Source organism: Squalius cephalus (genome assembly GCF_949319135.1).
Source record: "Squalius cephalus genome assembly, chromosome: 19".
NCBI classification, from domain to species: Eukaryota; Metazoa; Chordata; class Actinopteri; order Cypriniformes; family Leuciscidae; genus Squalius; species Squalius cephalus.
This window is the reverse complement of record NC_137140.1, coordinates 9668597-9693641: the sequence shown is the minus strand read 5'-3', so window position 1 is coordinate 9693641 and position 25045 is coordinate 9668597. Positions and strand designations below refer to the sequence as shown.

Genomic DNA, 25045 nt, shown 5'->3' with positions numbered 1-25045 from the left:
CGGCGCTTCATGTTACAAAGTATGGTTTGGTGTTATTATTACGTTAGTTATAGACCTTATGCGCCAGAGAAACAAGGGCGCCGCCATCTTTGGAAAATTGTCTTTTAACTTCCGTTTTGCGGTCGCTCTGTATATTTATATGGCATTTCTGTCCAGGAGTAATTAGCTTTTTAAGTGGATTTACTTAATGTAAAGTTAACGAAAGTTATCATGAGGACTGTAATGTTTAAAGCAGATGACTAAACAAATGTAAATCGACCGGGAAGATTTTAAAACGAGCCGTTCATTAATAAACACGCAAAACGCTGTGAAAATACAGACCGGAAGTCAAAAGACAATGAGCGCAGCGCTGAAAAGGGGCGGAGCTACATAAGGTCTATACATTAAGCTAACTATAAAGTGTCTCTATGTTGTGAGAAATCACTCCTTTACCGAGATCCTAACCCTAACCCTAAGCATGTCTGCACATTTCAATGAACTACAGCTCCATGCTTCCTGTTTCATTGATAGAATGACAGAGATATCTGGGTAATGTAGTTTAAAACGTTTAGTAATAAAACAATAAATGTTAAATAAATAATATATTTAATGGACAACTGGATATCTAAATTTGTTCATTGTGCAAACCTTTATGACATATATGAGGGACAGGCTGAAATTTTATATTTTACTGTGAGCACTTTAAAAATAACCTTTATGCCAGCTTTCCATATATGTCTGAAAACTGTGGCCAACATTATTTATTAAACATAGCATAAGTAGTTGTCCAGCTGATTTTCTCTTTGATACATTAACCAAACTTTGAGTTACAGTCATTTGAAATGTGCATTTGTTTGCTCTTCTGGGGGCCGTTGCTTGGCCCCTGGGGGTGGAAGGGCAGTATAATCTACAAAGATCTACACACACTATTACTATTACACAAGGGTAATGCACCATTCAGTAAAACAACAAAAAACAGTGCCAACATTTCCTTTTCACCCCCTCTGATTGCTCCTTATATGCCTGACATCAGTGATATATGCTTTCATTCGAAAAGCAGTAGTAGATGTACTAGAATGATCAACATGGATCATCTTCAATTAAGTGTTAAGTATTTATAGCAAGATAGCCCACTGCAGCCTCTTCATGCAGGTGCATTCACTTCATTCACATAGCTTCCTTTTATTTCACTGCTAACTGGCATACATGCAAGTACAGTATGTGCAACATTTGTTGCATTGTTGTCCCAAATATCATTAACCAGATCTACATTTTTTATGTCCCAAGTAAAAGAATCATGGTCATTAATTATATGTAGTTATTTATAAGTTATTAATTATATGTAGTTATTTTTAAATGAACCCTTGTATGGTGTTCGGGTCTGTTGGACCCGTTTTTATTTTTTATCAAAAGAAAAATTATACGATTAATTATTTTTTCAACCTCAGACTCATTGGCCTTGGCTCATTTTCTGTGAAGAACATATATCAGAACACATTTTCAATGACCACACACTGTACACCCCCCATACACATTTATATTACACACAGGATGTTCGGGTCCATTGGACCCGGGGCTAATAAAAGTGTGGAAATTTTTAGGTCCGGTTTACCTATACTCTGTCCTCCTCCTGTCAGGGCTTGCTGTTATTGTGTGTGTGTGAGTGTGTGTGTGTTGCGTGTGTATGTGTGAGAGAGATTGTAAGTGTGAGAGAGTGTGAGTGCAAAAGTGAGTTTTGTTTCTACCCCTGCCGTTCCCGCACAAGGCTGCAATTCTTAAATGTGATCTCACAAAGCTAAAGAGGAAATATTAACCATAAAGGCTGTTTATATTGCTTGTAATTGGGATGAAGTAAACATCTGTTGAGTATTTTAACATAAATTGTTTGATTATGTTGAATTAAAAACAAAAAATGCAGCGGGTCCACCAGACCCACGAACACTGGCTGAATAACAAAAATATGAACACCACACAAGGGTTAATTAAACTAAAGAAATAAGAAATTAAAATTTCTCAAATAAAAATGTATATTTACTGTACCAAACACCACTTTCAATACACAATAGTCACCATACTTTATTAAACACTTTATTGGAGGACAAAGCATAGTTGATAAAGTAGCATAAAGAAAAATGAGATTCAAGATAAATAAAAATGTGTCTTCAAAAATACGTTAACATCATATGAATCCATTCACAGCTGCTGAAGCCACAAAACGAGTGCCAGATAATCATATTCAGTCACCTATGATACAGAAAACAGATTTGATATTGTGTTGGAAAATAATGATTCATTATCACAGCTAAACTGGTTTCTTGCTCTTCCCTGTACGTCTCTATCGTGTTCTTCTTTCTCGTCTAAACAGTTTGTTCAGTTGAAGAACAGAAGATGCGATCACTGATGTGGTGTAGCTTTTTCTCAACCAGAGGAAGAAGTCTCAACATCCCACTGTCAGGCGTTCTCCAGTCCTGGTCTGAAAGTAAAACAAAAAACAGAAACCATTCAAATAAAGTTGTTTAATGGACAGTCGGGTCAGCATATGTTCTGCGTTATTTAAAGCTTTTTTAATATATACATATATATATATATATAATATTGCAGCACATAATATAAGCTAAGTACTGAACAAAAACAGTTTTACCCATATCAACAGCAACCTATTTTAAAAGATCTTTTAGAAAGGCATTGCCTCTTTTGAGCCTTTGCCAGTGATACTTTATTTCTTTCCAGACAACATACTCTTCTGTCAATTGTTTCAAGAGCTTCACTTGGTCAAAAACCAAGTGATAACCTGTACAATGTAAAATTGTCAACATCAAATTATGTACTACATATTACAGCATGGTTTCAATACAAGACATACCAATGGACTCGCACACTTTTCTGTCTCCTTTGGGCACCAGATGTTCCTTCCTCACCCGAAACAAAGGACTTATTCGATTAGCTTGCGTTGATATAAGGACTGGTCTTCCTTCTCTGCTGTAAAACAAGAAAGTTTCGACTTACTCTATGTGCAATTACTATTGTTCTTGAAACATAAATTAAGACAGTTATAAATAAGTAATTTACCATATGATTCAGGAGAGAACATTTGATGAGTAAATACTGATTGCAATATTCTAGAAACTTCACCTGGGAAGGGCTGATCACGGCAAGATTCGCTGTGACTCACTAGTAGCTCTTGTAATGGTTGGCTCTTAAAAAAGCTGTTGAGTTTGATATTGGTAGAGCTTTAAAAAAAAGGACTAGTAATCCTGCAAAACAGAAAGGAAGGTAATTTTAATACATTACTTGCAAATAGTCAGTTTATAACTGTAGGATATGTTTTCTGTAAAGAGTGTTGCATAATTAAATGTTAAAAGCGTTTTTATGTTATAAGTTCACTGATATGTGGGCATTTCTATGAATAAAAGTATGTCTTTAATAGCAAGCAATAATCATATGAAAATGATTTACATGCAAACGGGACAGTTATCAGCAGTGTAACTGATCTGATTATGACAAAATAATCGAGTATCTGATGTCATGTGACAAGTCAGATAAGCTTTTACACTCTTGCAAACAGAGGTAGGTTATGAGGTGTGGAGAGACATCATGTATCACTGGAACATTAACAGACGGGGACCAATTTGCAATTAATATAAACTTTCTGACAGTGTGTGTGACATCCGACAACTTTCCAAGAAGTGGCGCAACTGAAATATCGTGATAAATATGTACAGGAATTGAGGCAGTAGCCAATGACAGCACTAGGAGTAAAAGCTGCAGGATTGTGTACGAGTATACAAATATGTACGAGTATCATACGAATTTGACAACTTGTTAAATCTTGTGAATTATTAAGACTTTCAGACTATGTTCGTACTGATTGGGCTATGGGTTTTGTGAGAAAAGTTAAGAAACAACAAATGCTTGATAAAATGTTTGATTTAGGGTTAAAACCAACACATACATACCATTGTGAATATTTGCCTTTGCAGCTTTCCGTCTCCTCCGTTTACTTCTCCTCAAACAATAATGGGCTGACTGAGTCCGAAAGGCCCTTTTGGTCTTTTCAGCTGAAAAAAGAGAAAAGAAAATATCATTATGTATAATATATAGGATTATTTAAAGGAAAAAGTACTGATTTACCTTACAAATGTTGGATGTTACATTGTAAAGCATTAAAAGCATGGCAAGTGTTGTGGTTAATATGCATTTACAACAAATATCACTTTAAAACTATCAATACTGAGGTAAAAGCATGGTCAGTTTTGTGATTACTGTCCTTTGCTACACCAATCACAGTAAAACTAAGGTTGCTGAGGTTTAAAGCGTGGTAAGTTTTTTGTTTACTGTCCTTTTACCACACCTATGACAGTAAAACTAGGGTTACTGTGGTAAAGCATGGTAAGTGTTGTGATTGCTGTGCATTTACAATAAGTATCACATTAAATCTACCAATAGTGTGGTAAAAGCATGGTAAGTTTTGTGATTACTGTCTTTTTACTACACTTATCACAGTAAAACTAATGTTACTGTGGTAAAAGCATGGTAAGTGTTGTTTTTACTGTGCTTCTACTACAAAAACAGCTTTGGAACTAATTGTACTATTTTTAATCTGATATGAATATCTAGGCCTATAGCACGTCACGTGACAGGCAGTGTTTAATCACCCTATTTTGAATTAGAAAGCAATGAAACGCAAAGTCTCCGTGGAGATGGCAGATATAATGGCAGATTAATATCGACAAACAGGAAAGACAGAATATACACATTATTAAGACAACGTATTTAGGTATTTACTACTTACCAACATCTGACACACGTGACCTAATGCCAAATATCGCGATGTATTCGGAACGAGACTTCTTCAGCGCGATTTCCTACTGATAAAATATAATTTAAAAAATATCAATAAACAGCAAAGCAATCCAGCTTCCCTGGCAATAAGACCGAAATAATAACATTAAAAAATACATAAAGCATGATAAGATAAGATCTCGTAAATGATTAAACAGCTTCTCTGCTGCAGCCGACAGGCAGAAAGTGCTGTGATCACGAAAGACGCTTCCCATTGACAATACATTAGTTTAAAAAACGTGCTGGTATTGTACGAAAATATAAACGTAAATAAATAAAACGAATAAATAAACGTGGCACGAATCAATAGATTAAATTACGTGACCATATCACGAACTGACGTGAGACGACTTGCCTTGGAGTTATCCGTGGTCTCACCACAGACTCACTCCGTGCTCCAATCACAGATTTTAGATCTGACTATAGCCAAGCAAGCAATAGGTGTAAAACGCCATCAAACTGGATTTTATGATGACAAGACAAGACAAAATGTCAACTAAATGACATGCCATTGCAACACAGTCGACATAAAGCTTTTAAGTGTTTAAACAAGTGAGCAACATTACAACATCCAGTGATCAGGTCAGGTTGTTGAGGTCCGTGGTGCCATCACGGGACTTGAGTTTGGCTAACAGAATCAAACTGAATTTTTATGATGGCAGGACAATTTGGTGTTGGAAAATAAATAGCCTACTTAAAATGTTGTGTTTTCAAATGAGAAAGCACGTCCATTGAGTGAGATCTGTTCTTTGTCATTGAAACAAATATCCGTGTGTGGACCACGGAAGATGAGTGTCATTGACTTGCGTTGGAGTTATCCGTGGTCTCACCACAGACTCACTCCGTGCTCCTATCACAGATTTTAGTTCTGACTAGCCAAGCGAGCAAGGTGTAAAATGCCATCAAGCTGGATTTTATGATGACAGGACGAGACAAAATGTCAAGTTAATTACATGCCATTGCAACACAGTTGACCTAAAGCTTATAAGTTCCTAAACAAGCCAGAAACATTACATCGTCCATTAGTGAGGTCCGGTTGTTGCGGTCCGTGGTGCCATCACGGGACTTTGGTTAGGCTAAACTGAAATTTTATGATGACAGGACAATGCAATAGCTACAATAACAGACAGGTTAACGTCATTATGGCATTTGATGTCGGAAAAGAAACAAATACTTCAAATGTGGCGTTTCCAAATGAGAAAGCACGTCCGTTGAGTGAGTTCTGTATTCCGTCATTGAAACGGGTATCCGTGTGTGGACCACGGAAGGTCAGTGTCATTGACTTGCGTTGGAGTTATATCCGTGGCCGCATCACGGAATTTGGGGCGATTCCGTGATAGCTCCACGGATTTTGAGTTAAGGGCCCGTGGACATTTCACGGAATCCTGTGAGACCAGGTTGGAGGATGAGATTAGTCTTGGAGTATTTCTGCTTTTCTATGAGTGCCACCTACATCCAGAGATTAAATAAGCATTTTCATTCAGGCCATCTGCCATTTTACATGCATTGATCTGAGCAGAAAAATCGCATCTGAAAGTCAGACCGAACATTTATGTTGATGTGAATGGGTCTTTAGTCTCATAAGCCCAAAGTTTGACTATTGCCATAATTCTGATATTTAATCGTTTTTAGGCAAGTGAGGTGTAGGGGTTCAGTGGCCTTTGTCCTAATAGTGTTGTTTTCCCATTCTCCTTTTCCAGAGGGAATTGTATACAAAATAAAAGCTTCATCAAGGATTTTTAATAAATTGATAAAATCAACCAGGCCCAAGATCGTTTATGAGTGATTGCAGTTGACAAAATTAAATACAATAAAAAATGATTGATTTAGTCACTAATGTAAAAAAATACTAATAATTATAAAACAAAAAATAAATACAATTGTGTCATTCCTAATGTATCATGGTTGCAACAGTAACTGCTGAGCTATTTTTTCATGATTCCTGTTTCCACGGAAACAGTAACTTTGCTGATTGGTGCAAAACGTATATCTTTAAAACATTCAACATCGCAAACACTGGCAAAACCAGCAGCTTGTTTTTTTTGCATATTATAGCAGTCCTGTACATTGTAAACAGACCATTATCAAGCAAATATAGTCTAAAATATAGTCTAAGGAGTTAATGTACAGTTTAGTTTGCTGAAATCTGCCTCTCTTCTATACCCTCATATGTATGCAGAAGAAGGGGAGTACCGGCACCTATATTTTCCCACTGCTCCACTCTGTTCCTTTTCTCCATGCAGAGAATCACTCGTTGAGTGAGTTGACCTAAATACAGACACAGCTCCACACCGCACACAAGCCTGCCGGGCTTCAGAGAGGGAGAGAGGAAAACACTGAAAGTAAAGCAGAATAAAGTTTGAGACGTTAATCTTTTTTTCCTCTTTGGGCAGGAGAACAGTTACGTAAAAGCCATCTATAATTCCCTTCATGCAGATCAAAGGAACACAAGAACCCAATCTGCATACATGTGGCTACATACCCGCAGGCACAGACACACGTGTGTGTGTTCCTATATATATGGTTTATGAGGACAGAGAAGAGTGGCTATAATGACAAGGGTATAACAATGTAAACTTCCCAAATGTCTTAAAAAACATACAGTACTAAGTACAGTACTACATTTAGAGGTAGGGTTAGTGTAAGGAGATAGAATATACAGTTTGTTTTGTATGAAATATAATTACACATACGGAGAGTCCCCGTAAACCACATATACAAGTGTGTGTGTGTGTGTGTCGAGAGAGAGAGAGAGAGAGAGAGAGAGAGAGAGAGAAATATTTTTCTTTTCTTTAAGCAATCTATAAATCCACAATAAACCTATAAACAACCAATGACACTAATCCATTACAGGGATTTTCACACTGCGCTTAATCCCACAATATCATTGTTTTGAACTTTTTAACTCGATTTAGAGATTTCACACTTGTAATTTGGAAGGGGCTTTTTACCCAGTATTATGAAACCCAGCTCCAATGCTTTTGCAAAAGCTGAACTACAGCAGCATATTTATCTAAAAAAGGAGTTATAAAAAGGAGGGTGCGGCAAGGCTAAGGAATAATGCAGTCAGCAGATTGTTGCAAAAGAAACCTCTTCAGGGTGATACAAGACCCCACTGCAAAATTATTCCGCTTATTATCGGTTACTTGACAATAATTGAACAAAAAATATTATTTTGACATTTTATTGCCTCAAGATTTTTTGCAGTACCCACTTGATTGGTCTGTTATCAGTTGTAGCAGTTGTTGTCGTGGAATAACAGACCGCTAGATGGCATGAAGTATTGATTGAAGAATCAGAATTGAGTAGGGGAGACCGGGGACGGTTGTAACACTTTTTTCTTCAGCACCTAAAACGACCCTTTTTTTTTAGCTACACTTCTGAAACTTTTAGGCAAAGTACCCATATTTGTCTACTACAAATGGCAACAATTTAAATTTCTTCAAATATATCACAGACTTTGTGAGATGATCATGAATACAAGGTGGTCCTTTGTTACAACCTACCCCACTACTGGGGTAGGTTGTAACACATACTGGGGTAAGTTGTAACAGGTAGACAAAATGCACAAAAACTAAGGGTTTTTATTAACAACATTTTTATTTTAAATGAATGGCTGTGTGAATATGGGGAGTGTATGTGCATATTTTGTGTGTTCTTCTCATCCCAGGTTTGTGGATGCTGTATGTTGAATTCCACCGTGAGTTGATAGGCAAACTGCATCTTGATTTTTAAGATTTTTTTTGATATTTGGACTGGAAACAAGACAAAAATACTAAGTAAGAAAAACATTTTTTGCAGTGTATGTGTTGGTATTTATTTAACTTTAACCTGATTTTAAATATGTTATTTATCATTCACAAATTAAATTGAGATTGCATAAAAGGTCCAATACAAATTAAGGTCACTTTCAAAACACGTGTTACAACCTACCCCGCCACTGTCACTATTGTTTAACTAGCTGTATTAGCATGGTGCTTTGAAATTAGTAGGAGGTTGATACACCATTCTTTACTATAGAAACTACAGTTTGACCTGATATAACTCATACAACATTATCTACAACGGTAGAAGTACTAAACAAAATATTATCTTGTTATGTTTTTTTACTTTTTTTACTTTTTTACCTAAGAATTTGATTTTCTGCTGTAGCTTCAGGAGAGATTGCAACGCAGACTTGAAAACCTCCATGTGCGATCGTAAAGGAAGCCTGAGGAAACTGAAACTGTCACATAACTCATATCTTATCCCTGATTGGTGGAATTGGTAGTGTTACAACTAGCCCCGTGTTACAACTGTCCCCGGTCTCCCCTATTGCAGGGAGCCGTGTAAAAATGAATGATGCCTGGTTCTGCACTAAGCATGGGCAAGTTTGTGAAAGGACTGCCAGTGGCAGGTAAACCTAAAGCAGACAAAGAATCTACTTCAAACGTCACAACTACCAAAACAACGTGTCTACACCAGACGTGAGCGGCATGATAAAAAACAAATAGAACCCATTATGATTAGTGATTCTGTGAACACTGGATGCGGTGCGATGTGACACGATAAAATTTCCAACAAACTGATGCTCTATCTCTGCACTTGTGCAACTTCTTACACAAAGGAAGGACACATGGATATGCAACCTTCACTTTGATGCATCCGCTGCCTCATCAAGCTGTTGCAGTGCAGTGCCTCTGATGTGGCCTAGACGGTGTTTTAAAGAAGAAAATATAGCAAAGCATATCTCGCCTTCAAGTTCTGTATGAAACTGAACATGTTAAGACGCCACTCAGAGACTTCACATCACAAACACAAAGAGATGCCCGTTGAAGTTGATTAGTTGTAGTACTATAGCCTACTGACCAATAAATCCTATATGATTTTGCAAGCAAGGTCATGTCTGATAGTGACTTTATGTGGGTGCATGTGCGCAAATCGTGGAATTTCTGAAATAATGCTGAGTGTTATCAGTGGCAGAAGGCAACAGTGTTCTCTAGGGGCTCGTACACACACTTCACAGTGTTCACACAGACAAACGCTTCCATCTATGGCCTTAACGCTGTTTTGGAGACTCTATTCATTTTGGTGAAATCACAAAACAAAATGCAAACAAACGTGTCCCCGCCCTTGCTAAAGTCACTGATTAACATTGAGTTTAATGAAGAAAAAATAAACAAATTATACGATGGCAGATCAAAACCCCGAACCTCTGGCATGCTTAGCAAAAATTCTCACACCAGACCATTAGGACATACAAACATTTAAGTCATATCGACATATTTATTCACTGTCGTAAATATGTGAAGATTAAACCATCACATTAAAACTTCTGTCAACAAATTAAACTTAATGTACTATTGAAATTGATTTTGTAATGTTAGGCCTACTACCCTCAAGGTTAAACTTTAAAGAATTTCTTTCTTCTGCTGAACACACACACAAATATAAATATACATAGAAGAATATGGGTTACCAAACAGTTGATGGGGCCGACTGACTTTCATAGTATGAAAAAATATATACATTTGAAGTCAAGGAGGCTCATTAACTGTTTGGTTACCAACATTCTTCAAAATATCTTTTGTGTTCAGCAGAAGAAATAAATTCATACAGGTTTGGAACAACCTCAGGGTGAGTAAACTATGACAGAATTTTCATTTTTTGGACAAACTATCCCTTTAACTTTGTCAGAAAGTTATCATTCTGTGAACATGCAGCTGGGTTGCTCTATGCAAATTGGGTAAGAAGCTCATTGCTATAGTTGCATTGCGTATGCGGTGGGTATTTTTTCCGCACCCATGTTAACAGGTCAGAGCTTTCACACTGCACGCGGATGCGGTCCGGCGATCCGTTCCAGGAGCGGTGCGTATACAGCAGTGCAGCAATCGTTTCCGCACCGAGTCTATTTTTGCTGTGCTGCACGCGCTGAATTAAAGTGACAGCGCCATGGTTCGTGGTCAAAATGAACACAGATTGACATGAAAATATAATAATCTCACCATAAATGCATTTAATTAAATAAAATGTAGTAATCTCACCATAAATGTATTTAATTTAATTCTACTATTTTTCACAGTCATCTTTTTTTATTTTAAGACCGGGGTAAAGCAAGGAAAACTACAATTTACCTCAACAAGGCGACATAATGAACAACAATCGTCTCATTCGAGGTGGAAAAACAAGTTCTTTGTGACATGCAAGATTTATTGTATTAAAATTTAAATGCAAAAGAAAAGGCACGAGAGTCGGCTGTTTTTGTCAATTTTAAGTTTTAATTTAACATTTTTGCGGTTTTAATATAAGTAGGCTAGCCTACATGTTAAATATTTTACCACTTGCTTGAGCAACTTAATATATAATTATATGGAAGTAGCCTAATGCATTTAATAATATGTTGTTTAAATTGTGTTTAAAGGTAGGGTAGGGTAGGTAGGAATTTTATACAAAACTTTTTTCCAAATTTGTTTAAACTTTCTACACATATCAATACATAATTAAAATGTAAGTACTCTGAAAAAAAGAGTATAAAAATCGAGTGACTCTAGACCGTTTAATCTGCATTAAACACAGCTCATTATTTCCATTCGGGACGAAACAAAGGATTGGCTTAGGCGACTGTCACTCTCTCGCAACCATGGCAACCACCCTTTTGCCACACAGGATCTGCCCACTTGCTCGAACCCGTTTGATTTGAGGAATTCAACAGGCACGGAACCTAGGAATAGCAAAACAATATTACCAAAAAAGGAAGACAGTACTAGAAAAGGTAATGAACAAAAAGTCTTTGGATAAACAAAGAAATAAAACGTGTGTCAATATCCTCAGACCCAAGTTGCACGGCCTCTTGCACGACCTCCTCTGCTTCGCCCTCGACCCCGGACCTGTCCTCGAGCTGACGATGCGGTACTTGTCTCTGGAGTGTAGTCCTCATCAGAGTCAACAATGTTTTCATCATGGAAACTCTTAATGCAGAACACCATATATGTTATGAATCTTACACGAAATTCATCTTCATCACAGTGTAACTGATGGTAATGGAAAAACGTGTATCAATGCAACCTGTTTTTAGCTTTGTGTATAGATATAACTAACTCGTTAGCGAATCAAAAAAATATATATTTTAAACTTTACCAATATCAATATGCTAGCTTGATAGTGAGTACTAAAATACATCTTATTTGTTTATATTCATAATGATAAAGTTAGATTTTTTTATTACATGTGATTCTGACATGATGTCACTACATGCACTGTGCTCCTTCCTCTCCGCTTGTCTCAGGTAAATAATGCATCCTCCAGCTCAGCGGTCGGAGTCGCGCGTTCATGTGTTTTGGGGGTGTGGCTTTGGAAGGAGCCCAGAAGGGAGGGGGTGGAGTGAATGGAAATAATGAGCTGTCTTTAAAACAGTCGTGAGAGGTCTACAGACACTCGATTTTTATACTTTCTTTTTCAGAGTACTTACATTTTAATTATGTATTGATATATAAATAAAGTTTAAACAAATTTGGAAAAGAAGTTTTTTAGACAATTCCTACCTACCCTACCTTTAAAGTCCCCATGAAATCAAAATTGACCCTATTTACTTTGTTAGCGCATATTACTAGTCTTGTGGTGAACAATTAATCCGTGCAAGAAAATATTTAAAAAAAAAATTTTTTACCATGGTAATCTTTAATCAAAATCTGAAAATGCCCCTCCCCTCTGCATTGGAGGACCTTCTCCGATGACGTAGGTTTGAGGAATTGGTTTGGGCAACGCGTAACCACTCCCCTCAAACCGTTAGTCTGCTATGAGCAGAGATAGAGAGGAGGAGCGCTAGAGTAAAACCCTGCCCTCTGTTCAATATTCCGTTTCACTGGGAAATACGTCATAACACTGGAGAAAAGTCGTTTGCAACTTCCGGTTCACGGGGACTTTAAACATGAATACGTCTATTATGTGTACAATGTGTACAAAGAGAATCACAATGCTGAAAAAAAAACTTTTTTTAAATAAAAGTTGCTGATAACTTCTGGATTTGAAATACAAATAGTGAGTAGCGGTATGTATTTGTGGTATAGCTTACAGCAGCGGATCAGTTACGCACTGCAAACGCAGCATGTGAAAGCACTATTGCGCGTGCTGCTCCTGCACTGCATACACACTGCAACACGCACCGCATACGCACTGCACACGGAGTATGTGTGAAACGGGCGTATTAACACTTGTCAATGGATATACATTTTATTTTAGGCCTAATTAGATTGTGTGTATTGGTGTGTTTAAGTCCTCAATCTGCATATGCAATGGATATCGGTTATGCTCATCTTTGCTCGCTCCTTTGAATGCATTTTGAGAAAAACGGCTTTAACAAAGCACGTACAAAAGACCTGAAACAGCAGTGATGCAACCTGTTTTAAAGAATACGGAAGTTTGTTGCGCTAAATTATTATCAAGGAAAATGAACCTCAGTCTCAGGTTGATATGCAGTAATATATCAGACAAGGGTTTATCAGTAATATTTTACTGTGACACAGTAGTACTTCATTGGGGCTTAGGGGGGGCTGTTGAAAAATTAAGTTTTTTAAATTTACTTTTAAATCTGACCAACTCCTTTTTAATATAAAAACATGTTAATTACATTTTTGTCACATGATCAAAGACACATAGCCTAAGAAATTTCTGGAATCTCTGATAAGAGTGAATTTTGACCACTGATCTATATAAATTTATTTAGATCAGTGATTTTGACCCACATGTGACTTTTAGGATTAAATTTGCATTGAACAGTTACGCAATTGCCTCAGTAGCAGGGAAGTACAAAAGACAAAAATGAGAAAGTGAAAAACAGTGTTGTGAGAAAATGAGACAATTCTACCATCTCCTGTCTACAGTGAGGTATTGCAAATAAACAGGGTCATGCTGACAAACATTTGTTTTGTAACAAGAGCATGTAATGGTTCATTACAGTTTCAAATCCTGGATTGGATTGTAGAGGGTGGAATGATTAGAGAGGACTAAACCCACTCTTGTTTTTAAAGTGTTTAGAGTGGCGATCAGAATGAGAACATGCAGGTTTGTACTAGGATGCCTCAGTGTATGCTTTTCTGAAATTAATTTTAAATGTGTGTATACCAGGGGTGCCCAATCCTGTTCCTGGAGATCTACCTTCCAGCAAAGTTCAGCTCCAACCCGGATCAAACACACCTGAACCTGCTCTCTCTATTTATGTAGATTAGGTAGATTTATGTGAACAGTTTCAGGCAGTGTTGGGGAAAGTTACTTATAAAAGGAATGCATTAAATATTGTTACACTTCCCTTATTGCAAAGTGTTACCGAAAAAAGTAATCCGATTAGGCAACTCATTACTTGTGAGCAGGAAGTGGTTGCAGGAAAAAGGAGACACCAACAGTACAAATAGTAATAGCAACTCACTGCAGAGTCAATAGCCTTCTCAAAAACCAGCCAAACAAATCCCAATTGAAAAATTTATTACAAGCTTTGGAAAAAAGAGAACATATAAAATATTTACAAGACAAGACAACAGGTATAAAAAACAATGAACAACGTGAGAAACTAACTAGCCACATGTATTTGACCTGGTTTCTGTCAAGACTTTTTTTTTTTTAAAGAGCCAATATGAATTAGGCTTTCTGCATTAAAGTTAAAACTAACTTACTTTAAGGTTTATTTTCTTTTAAAAAACATTTCTCCAGTAAAAAAAAAAAAAAAAAAAAATCTAACAGGTCTGAATATAATGAATATAGGCATATTTCAGAATGTTTAATCGTCAGACTCTGAATCTAGAGCGTAGGTCACAGGTTTGGTGGCGCGTGCAGCTCGACTCCTGGGAGCTGCAGAGGTCACGACCTTCTCTTCTAGCTGAAAGCTGTCGTCATCATCCCAGCTCTTTGCTTTCTGAAATGGGAAATTAAATTATTAAATGCAAGCTTTAATAAACCAATGTATATTGGTTTTAAAGGGATGGTTCATCCAAAATTTTAAATTACCCAATGATTTATGATTTACACCAGTCACGAATTAGAAGTCTAAACGAAAATTTTTAAAGATAATTTTTTTTTTTTTTTTTGGAACAGTTTATGGAACCTTTAGATTAATCTGGGGGGAAAACAAATAAATGCATCCAAACATTATTTCTTTGAGTATCATATTTGATACTTCAGGCTTTTATGGCTCATGTAGTAAGATAAAATACGGAGCTCATGCTCAAGGAAAAAAACAACAACAAAAAAACACCTATTTTGTTCAAAGGCCCAAACTAAGCAAAAATATGCAATTTGGTGCAGTTACTGATATTTTTAAAGAGAAAACTATGATAGCATGTAAAGTGTATAGAAGACTATTGCACAAACATTAGTTACTAACAATATAAAATTAATTCTTGCATTTACTTCACAAAAATCTGTAAAGTTTCACAGCAAAAAGATGTGCACCTCAAGCTGAAATGTTTTTATAATACTAAAATGCCTTTTACTTGCTTGAAAAAAAAAAAAAAAAAAAAATCTAATCAATCAGATGACAGAAGGCATGTAATAGATTGTGTACCACAGTTATTAATAATTTAGAGAGGCTTTAGAAAAGGTCCATATCAAATATGATACAGCGGGTCTTAAGAGTTAAAATGCTCATTTTCCTCAACAGTAAAGTGCTAAACTACCTTTCCAGCAGTGCTTTTGCCCTTGAGGCGAGCCACGAGATTGCCACTGTCTGAGTCCGAGCTGTCTGATTGGTCACTGCTCAGAGCGGTCTTCCTCTTCTTGGCTGGTTTCTTCTCAACTACAGCAGGGGCTGTGTCTCCAGAGTCAGTGGAAGATAGTTTGAGAGCAGTAGGCTTTTTGGTGGCTTTGGATTTTTTAGGACTTGTCTTAGAGAGCACATCAAGGATTGAGGGCTGTTTTGTGTCTAGAAAGATGAAGCCGTAAGTGATAAGAAAATTATCTATACTGATATTCAGTATTACCAAGTACATGCCATTTTATTACTGAAACCAAGTATTTAACTCCAAAGAATTTCATTCATTCTCCAAAAACATTTTAACATTGTAGTACCTGGTGCTTTCTTCTTCGAAGCAGCACTTGTCTTTTTTGCGGCAGGTTTCCTGGCGGCTCCTTCAGCTGATTTTTTCACAGGTTTAGGAGCTAGCTCTTGGCTGGTCTCAGAAAGAGCTAAATTAACAAGCACAGTGAACATATAAACCATCTGCAGGTGATGTTACAGACAAAACTTAAGAAATGATCTGTGTTGGGCAGAGAATTGTGCGGTACTTACAGCTGGACTTGCTGCTGGTTTCTGCTTTCTCTGCCTTTGGTTTGCTAGCTTTCGCTGGAGCTTTTTTCCTGAAAGAATCAAGGAGAGTTTTAAAAGATGTAATAGAGAACAAACAAAATCTGTGAAGTAAAAAGCAAGTCATGTCTTACACAACAGGTGCAGGAGGAGGGGAGTCCATGTCACTATCAGGTGCACTTCTGGGTTCAGGGATGAAGGAGTCATCATCAATAACAGCAGCGCGCTTCTGTTTACTGCTCTTCGTCCAGTCATCAAACTCATCCTCACTGCTTGACAGACTGTACTTCTTTTCAGCAGCAGCTGCACAGACACGCAAAAAGTATTCGCTTTTTGAGTTCTAAAATTCACCTTTAATATGGTTCTCCCATACAGAGATCCCACATCTTTTGACACGGATTTCAATGATGCTCTACATTACTGGATCACTTCTAACCTTATAAAAATCGCACTTCTCTTACATTCAGTTAAGATCAAATACTTACTAATAACATACATCTAGTAATAAATACTGTAACTTAACCCTAACCAACAACCTATCAGAAAACTGCATTTTTACAATAAGAAAGAAAGAAAGAAAGAAAGAAAAAGAAAGAAAAAGAAAGAAAGAAAGAAAGAAAGAAAGAAAGAAAGAAAGAAAGAAAGAAAGAAAGAAAGAAAGAAAGAAAGAAAGAAAGAAAGAAAAAGAAAGAAAGAAAGAAAGAAAGAAAGAAAGAAAGAAAGAAAGAAAGAAAGAAAGAAAGAAAGAAAGAAAGAAAGAAAGAAAGAAAGAAAGAAAGAAAGAAAGAAAGAAAGAAAGAAAGAAAAAGAAAGAAAGAAAGAAAGAAAGAAAAAGAAAGAAAGAGAAAGAAAGAAAGAAAGAAAGAAAGAAAAAGAAAGAAAGAAAGAAAGAAAAAGAAAGAAAGAAAGAAAGAAAGAGAAAGAAAGAAAGAAAGAAAGAAAGAAAAAGAAAGAAAGAAAGAAAGAAAGAAAGAAAGAAAGAAAGAAAGAAAGAAAGAAAGAAAAAGAAAGAAAGAAAGAAAGAAAGAAAGAAAGAAAGAAAGAAAGAAAGAAAGAAAGAAAGAAAGAAAGAAAGAAAGAAAGAAAGAAAGAAAGAAAGAAAGAAAGAAAGAAAGAAAGAAAGAAAGGAAGAAAGAAAGAAAGAAAGAAAGAAAGAAAAAGAAAGAAAGAAAGAAAGAAAGAAAGAAAGAAAGAAAGAAAGAAAGAAAGAAAGAAAAAGAAAGAAAGAAAGAAAGAAAGAAAGAAAGAAAGAAAGAAAGAAAGAAAGAAAGAAAGAAAAAGAAAGAAAGAAAGAAAAAGAAAGAAAGAAAGAAAGAAAGAAAGAAAGAAAGAAAAAGAAAGAAAGAAAGAAAAAGAAAGAAGAAAGAAAAAGAAAGAAGAAAGAAAGAAGAAAGAAAGAAAGAAAAAGAAAGAAAGAAAAAGAAAGAAAGAAAGAAAAAGAAAGAAAGAAAGAAAGAAAAAGAAAGAAAGAAAGAAAGAAAGAAAGAAAGAAAAAGAAAGAAAGGAAGAAAGAAAGAAAGAAGAAAGAAAAGAAAGAAAGGAAGAAAAGAAAGAAAGAAAGAAAGAAAGAAAGAAAAAGAAAGAAGAAAGGAAGAAAGAAAGAAAGAAAGAAGAAAGAAAAAGAAAGAAAGAAAAGAAAGAAAAAGAAAGAAAGAAAGAAAGAAAGAAAGAAAGAAAGAGAAAGAAAGGAAGAAAGAAAGAAAGGAAGAAAGAAAAAGAAAGAAAGGAAGAAAAGAAAGAAAGAAAGAAAGAAAGAAAGAAAAAAGAAAGAAAGGAAGAAGAAGAAAGAAAGAAAGAAAGAAAGAAAGAAAGAAAGAAAGAAAGAAAGAAAGAGAAAGAAGAAAGAAAGAAAGAAAAAGAAAAGAAGAAAGAAAAGAAAGGAAAGAAGAAGAAAGAAAGAAAGAAAGAAAGAAAGAAGAAAGAAAGAAAGAAAGAAAGAAAGAAAGAAAGAAAGAAAGAAAGAAAGAAAGAAAGAAAGAAAGAAAAAGAAAGAAAGGAAGGAAGAAAGAAAGAAAGAAAGAAAGAAAGAAAGAAAGAAAGAAAGAAAGAAAGAAAGAAAGAAAGAAAAGAAAGAAGAAAGGAAGAAAGAAAGAAAGAAAAAGAAAGAAAAAGAAAGAAAGAAAGAAAGAAGAAAGAAAGAAAGAAAGAAAGGAAGAAAGGAAAAGAAAGAAAAGAGAAAGAAAGAAAGAAAGAAAGAAAGGAAAGAAAGAAAGAAAAAGAAAGAAAGGAAGAAAGAAAGAAAGAAAGAAAGAAAAAGAAAGAAAGGAAAGAAAGAAGAAGAAGAAAGAAAGAAAGAAAGAAAAAAAAAAGAAAGAAAGAAAAAGAAAGAAAGGAAGAAAGAAAGAAAAGAAAGAAAGAAAGAAAGAAGAAAGAAAGGAAGAAAAAGAAAGAAAAAGAAAGAAAGGAAGAAGAAAGAAAGAAAGAAGAAAGAAGAAAGAAAGAAAGGAAGAAAGAAAGAAAGAAAGAAAGAAAAAGAAAGAAAGGAAGGAGAAAGAAGAAAGAAAGAAAGAAAGAAAGAAAGAAAGAAAGAAGAAAGAAAGAAAGAAAGAAAGAAAGAAAGAAAGGAAGGATTAAGTCATCCCTAATAGGAGTTTGTCAGGTTTAGCTCACTTCTGGATACAAATGTGTCCCCAGAATATGGTTAAGTAGGTGCGCACACGCACACTTGTTTCACTACATTAAGAAGGATATTTCACACTTAAAATCAGATTCCACTGTTTTTATACCAGGTTAATGATATTTTCTGTTCTACCCCAAATATACCCATAAACCTACTCAAAGAAACATGTGCAAAACACTAGACTTAGGGTACATTTACAAGACAACAATGTACTAAAATATGGGGGGGGGGGGGGGGTACTAAATATGCAAAAATAGCATTTTTTTGCATGCAAACGACAACGCCAAAATGATCCCTGTTAACACAGATCCACAAAAAAAAGACTAAAATCTGAACACATAATATGCATGCGCATGACAACGTTTTCACAAATTAAAATTGTGGTTTACACAGAGACATTAATGATGTTGCATTCAAAAACTCACACTTTTTGAAATCTGAGGCCCCCAAAACGCCGCTGTAGTGTAAATGAACGGCCAAACCGTCTTTAGCTGAAAACGATCTCATGTAAACGGCCCCATAAGCTCTATTCTAGTTTAGAATAGGATGGGACTAGTTTAACATGGAGAGGTGAGGTTAAGTAATTATTACCAGAGCCTCTCAGTGATTTTAGTCCCATCTCAGTAATCATTACGGACAGTGTCAGTAAATATTACAGCGACTTTTACCTTCAGTAAAAGATCCGGAAAAATTACCTCAGGTAATACTAATCCCATGCGAATAGACCCACTGTAAATATGTACGTAAATATTCCGTCATTTCCTGTATAAAAATAGTTTGTGGTTTTTCCAAGTATCGAGGCGCTTGAAAAAGCATTCAGTTGCGTTCTAGGCGGAGGGACAAGTCCGTGGCAAAACTCAAGTGCTTTCCACACAGCATTCAGATCAGAAAGGTCGAACACTTTTTAGAGGCACAAAACTTCTTTTAGAGTTAGGTAAGTGCCTATTACCAACATAATCCAATCTGAATTTATTATGAACTTATTTAATAAATCATTTTACCAGACTTAACCGTTTTAAATATAGGTTATATATGCGTTTGCACACGTGACATCAGGAAGCAACGTAATACACACACGACAACAGGAGGGTGACGGCGGTGCGCAAATCGAGTTACCCCTCCCACTTCTGCTAGTTTTACTGAGATATCTTATCTAGGGGTGGGAGAGAAAAAAACAAAAAAACAAAAAAACAAACAAAAAAAGATCCATCAATGCATCGCGATTCTCTCTCCAACGATTCTGAGAATTTCAGAATCGATTCTGAGCTTAGTTTTTAACCAGATATGTGATGACGCTGAGTTTGCTTTAGAAACACCCGTAATCTGCTTTCTTCCAATTCCTCACACACATACACCAATCAAACTTTCCGTAAAATAATCTTTCATAAGTTCGGAAAGGTTGAAGCGAATTACTAGGACATTCACAGGCTTCATTGCACAGGATGCACTGTGAGAGACGCACGCTTTGTTTGATGTTACGTTACACTTGAAGCTTGCTGTCTCGCCTTTCGGTATTTTCCTTACAAATGCTCTACGAAGTCATCATTTATGTTGTTTGGAATGCAGTGGACTTATATATTTAATTGTAAAGTATATTTAAAATATGAACCTCACTAACAGAAGGCTGCTTTCAATTTCAAATGCTGACGCACGCTTTGTTTGTGTAGATTGCTCGTGCATCGGCTGTGCGACTCCGTGTAAGTGCTTTAATATACTTGTGCAAAATTAACGTAAACACAGCCAGTTATGTCTTAAGGGATTAAACGGACAGGACAAACCACTTTACTACTTATTAGAGATGTGACGGTGATAATATTCTCCCACCGGTTAATCGACTTGTGACAACACCGGTATTACCGGTTTCATCGTGGGGGTGGGGGGTGTTAGAGTGATGTATTTTTTTTTTTTTTTTTTACATGGCGTCAATTCATCATTCGTATTGAGTTTGATTGACATGCGATCTGACCAATCAAATTCCACCATTTTTGTGCGATAAAGCAGTCAGAAGAGTTATTGATAAACTTCGGTGGATTTGAACTTGGCTTTAACTGAGGCAATCTGTCACGACACATTAAAGAGCCAAAAAACGGTAGGCCTATTTTATTTTTGTTTGACTGACCAAATTTGAAAGTTGAGACTTTGTTTCATATTAAATATTACCTGCTCGGTCCTGTCTTTCAGCGCGTTGTCCGTGTCCTCTATTTTTCACTGCTTGAGATTATGTTGAGAACAATAACGCCCTATTTGAGTGTATAGGGCGCGATTTCGGATTCAACCACAGTGTTTGAATGGTGGGTTCGTTATTATGAAAAACGCATGTTATTATTTCAGCACTTCGCGAATGGACAGCGACTCTTAAGTATCACGAATGCGTTCTCGCGCATTCATGTTAAGTGCATTTTTTGGAAACGCGCGTGGAATTGCGGCGTGTGACGAGCGTAACCTTGCACATAGAGAACGCTCTTAAGATCCAAGATGCATCGTTATCGGGAAACCCGGCCCTGGTCTCCGCACTAGCCTAACTGAAAACTATGAAAGCCGTGTGGCCAACCGGTAAAAAAAAAACTAAAAGAAAAAAATACATTAAATAAACTATTCCCTCTGATTTTGTTTCATTAATAAAGTTTGACTAATTGCAGCAGTCTCACATTCGTTTAGAGCTCGTGTGAATTGCACGTATAAAATGAAGTTAACGAACAACCTCGTTCCATCAGGAAACGCCACATGAATTTCACTGCGCTTTATGAAGAGTTTTTCTTTTGCGTGAAGAAGCCGTTCGCCGGAGATGTGTTAAAAGATTCATTCATGCACACAAGAGAGTGTATTCATGATTATTAGGCTACCGGTATACTAATTCTCCTGGCGCCGGGTTGAGTGAGTAATTTACTCTTACATTTGTTCTTTGATTAACATTAATGACACTCCATCTGACACGCGTCCCATTTTCTCACAAATCTCTACATTCATTTATGATATTATTTAAATCATTTGCTCTTATGAGAACACTCGACAAAACGGACATTTTGGCATAATTTGTGTGTTATGTTTTGTTCAAGGCCGAAAAGAGAACTCGATACTGACGCGCGTCTTTTCCGTGTGTGCGTGTGTGTGTAATAGGCAGGACTTACAGCGCGGTCTCTTGTTTTGTCGCGCTTGAATGGTTGAGCGTGATCATACAACGCTAGTCAACTGGTGACAGAAAATACGGATACTGCGTAGCCTAATTGCTTTAAAAAAAAAATTTTTTTGCGGTGCTGCGGTGGGCAAGTGATGCAACCGGTGTTGCGACTGAACACCGTGTAACACCGGTAACACCGACTATCGCGCCAAGCCTACTACTTATATTTCAAAAGAGATCCGTGCGTGAATGCAGCTTAATAGATCTCTCACAGTCTATGATGTCATAGTAAAAAACAACAGTAAAGATGAAGAAAAATCACACACAGTTCTTGAATGGAAAACGTTCAGATAATCTTATAGGCTACTGAAAGCACTATTTGTTTGTTTATGTTTCTATGCTCCTCTTTATTATTTGCTACTTACTTGTATGTTTTGAAGTTATATTTGTTTAAAATTCTTAAAGGGATAGTTCAGGATTTTAGACATGAATCTCTATAGCTTCCCCATAAGCAGTGTGGTGCATTGACCATGACTTACCCCCGACAGCGTCCTGTGAGCCGAGCTCCGGTCCAGTTTTGGTCAAGATGAAATTAGTCCGGCAAGTTTGCTGGGGTCACGGCAATAAAGCTTTTTTCTTCTCAAATCAATATGTGTTCAAAAGAGTGATATATTTGCAGCACAAAACCGCTGTCTATGGAGAGGTCAGACCTCGTAATGGCTTGGCACTATTTTCTTCCCCGTCATATCACTGCGCCCTGCCGCTACCTACAGCCAGCTGGGAGCCGCGCACGTGTCACTTTGTTTACAGCTCGTAAAGAGAACGATAACATGTCTGACTACAGCAGCGACGATGACAACATTGACTTCGACACACAGCCAAAAGGATATCTTTACGAACCTGAATACACAGATGACGAGTTACGCCAGATGGAGTTAGAAAGGACAGAAAGAGAGAGGATGGACAGAGAAGTTGAACAAGTTGAAGCTGGAGCCACAGCTGCTGCAGTAGCTATGTTAGCTCGTTCGTGTAGCTGTTCTGAGCACGTAAACACTGCTGTAAACACTGCCGAACCACTGAAAAAGTGGTGTGCGCCTGCGCAGCTCGCAGCTGGCTGTACGTAGCGGCAGCGCGCAGTGATATGACAGGGGAGAAAATAGTGCCAAGCCATTACGAGGTCTGACCTCTCCATAGACAACGTTTTAGTGACGCAAATATATCACTCTTTTGAACACATATTGATTTGAGAAGAAAAAAGCTTTATTGCCGTGACCCCAGCAATCTTGCCGGACTAATTTCATCTTGACCAAAACTGGACCGGAGCTCGGCTCACAGGACGCTGTCGGGGGTAAGTCATGGTCAATGCACCACACTGCTTATGGGGAAGCTATAGAGATTCATGTCTAAAATCCTGAACTATCCCTTTAACATAACTTTTAATTTTTTTTTTTTTTTTTTGTATTTTTAAAAAAAAAAAGTACTTAATTACCTATGTAAACTAATGAATTAATAGGGAGGGGAGGGGGGAGGAGTAGATAAAGAATCATTCTGGAATTGGATCGGATCGTGAGGTGACTAAAGATTCCCACCCCTAACATTTACATACTGTGAATCGTTTTTTTGAATCGAGAATCGTTTTTGAATCGAATCTTGAGCCTAAAAATCGATATCGAATCGAATCGAATCGAATTGTGACATTTTCTGAATCGTGCACCCCTAATCTTATCCCGTGCGAATTGGCCATTATTATTACAGACGTCCTGTGGTAAAATTACATTACTCCATCTACCCTTGTAAAGCTAATCCTGTCTGAACAGGGCTTTAGATGAACATGTTTTGGCATGTTTATAAACCTTTTTCACTCATAATGGTCGTCATAATGAACTTGGGGAAAAATTCTCTTTAAAATTCAGAGGCCTAAATGGAGTGAAAATTCACAATTTTTGCAGTTGTGATCTTTTCATTGATTATACAGAATCAGAATTGCTGCTTTTTGGTAGTCTATATCTCCCAATAATATGTCTAATGCTTAGTTTTAGGATCAAAGCTGTGATTCAAGTTTATTATCACAACCTGTACGGAGACACTTTTAGAATTATACTAGAAGAAAAAATACAATTTATAGTCATTAAAATACAAGGTTATATATGGCTTCATTCGACGTACATATTATAGATATGATATAGAAATGTGCGTGTAAAAGAACCTCACCCTTGCGTTGTATCTTCTCTCTTGGAGCCACTTCCTCAGGGATGAACTCCATATCAGACTTAGACTCTTCTTCCTCAGAAGACCAGGGGTTCTTCTTCTGGACTGGTTTGAAGGCGAGGGTGGTCTGCTTGCCTGACTTTGAGTCTGTCACATAATCAAGATGAAACATTAGGATCAGAATTTCATGGTACTACACCTGGGCTCCAGACTGCAACCTTTTTTCTTTCCAGTGCGACTAAATTTTGTCCGAGGTCGCACGTATCGCCCGCGATAATTAATGCGATATGGCTCAGCTTGTCAGTTAACTACGGCTCTTTGTAGTGAATGCCGCTCCATCTGAAAGCAGGTGATGGCGATTTACTACTAATCAAGGAACCGGCTTTACTGACGAGATGCGCCTAACAATGTCATGCGATATATTGCCCAGCCCTAATCAAACGGCAAACAAACAAAAGCGGATCAAAACAGTACTTCTCATTTTAGCTGCGAAGTGTGGGCCATTTATCAGCTAGGTCCAGTATTAGACAGTGCAAGCTCAGAACAGGTTTACTCGCAAACCAATCTTTGTTCACACTACACTGTTACTACATAGGCCTAGCGCTGGGAGATCCAGCGGTTGAATTCGCTGCAGAATTAACATCACTGCAAGATCTAGTGAAGCATTCACATTCTGCTTAGAATTCTGTTATAAACCATAAACAGTGCTGACGTGGAGACCAGAAGAAACATTGTGCTATGAACCAACAAGTTACAGAACGCTTTTCAGTCCAGTCCAGTCAGTCAGTGAGTGAGTGAGTGAGTGCTCATGTTTTGCATTCTGTTAGTTGAGCTAAACCAGTCTGTTACAGGACAGACCATAGTTCTAAAGACCCGAAAAGCAGCAGTCCACAGACATCCTACAGTCTCAAATAGTAAATGTCTGGGTGTTCTTACTTTTGTCTTTGGCAGGCTCTTTCTTGATCTTCTTAGTGAGTCTAGCAGTCAGCCCAATCTCAGAGCCATCAGC

General features: G+C 36.9%; 1 protein-coding gene and 1 long non-coding RNA gene across 3 annotated transcripts in view; both read right to left on the bottom strand.

Moving 5' to 3' along the window:
- Positions 1-2380: 2380 nt before the first annotated feature.
- LOC307146573 lies at positions 2381-4847 on the bottom strand. 2 transcript variants are annotated; one of them, XR_013819125.1, is made up of 5 exons: positions 4772-4847; positions 3926-4037; positions 3112-3224; positions 2843-2958; positions 2381-2452 (listed from the first exon to the last, which is right to left on the bottom strand). It is a non-coding gene; the product is annotated as an uncharacterized lncRNA (long non-coding RNA). The 2 variants fall into 2 exon arrangements; XR_013819126.1 differs by having other exon boundaries at positions 2843-2955.
- Positions 4848-14261: 9414 nt separating this feature from the next.
- The window catches only part of top2a (DNA topoisomerase II alpha), a 40450-nt gene continuing 29666 nt past the window's right edge, over positions 14262-25045 (bottom strand). The window contains exons 29-35 of the mRNA XM_079851253.1: positions 24973-25045; positions 24040-24183; positions 16225-16393; positions 16076-16143; positions 15856-15972; positions 15465-15709; positions 14262-14704 (exon numbers count right to left, since the gene is read on the bottom strand). The exon at positions 24973-25045 is cut by the window's right edge and continues 54 nt beyond it. Of these exons, the coding sequence (XP_079707379.1) occupies positions 14570-14704; positions 15465-15709; positions 15856-15972; positions 16076-16143; positions 16225-16393; positions 24040-24183; positions 24973-25045 (951 nt within the window). The 3' untranslated portion in view covers positions 14262-14569. The remainder of the gene's footprint in view (positions 14705-15464; positions 15710-15855; positions 15973-16075; positions 16144-16224; positions 16394-24039; positions 24184-24972) is intronic.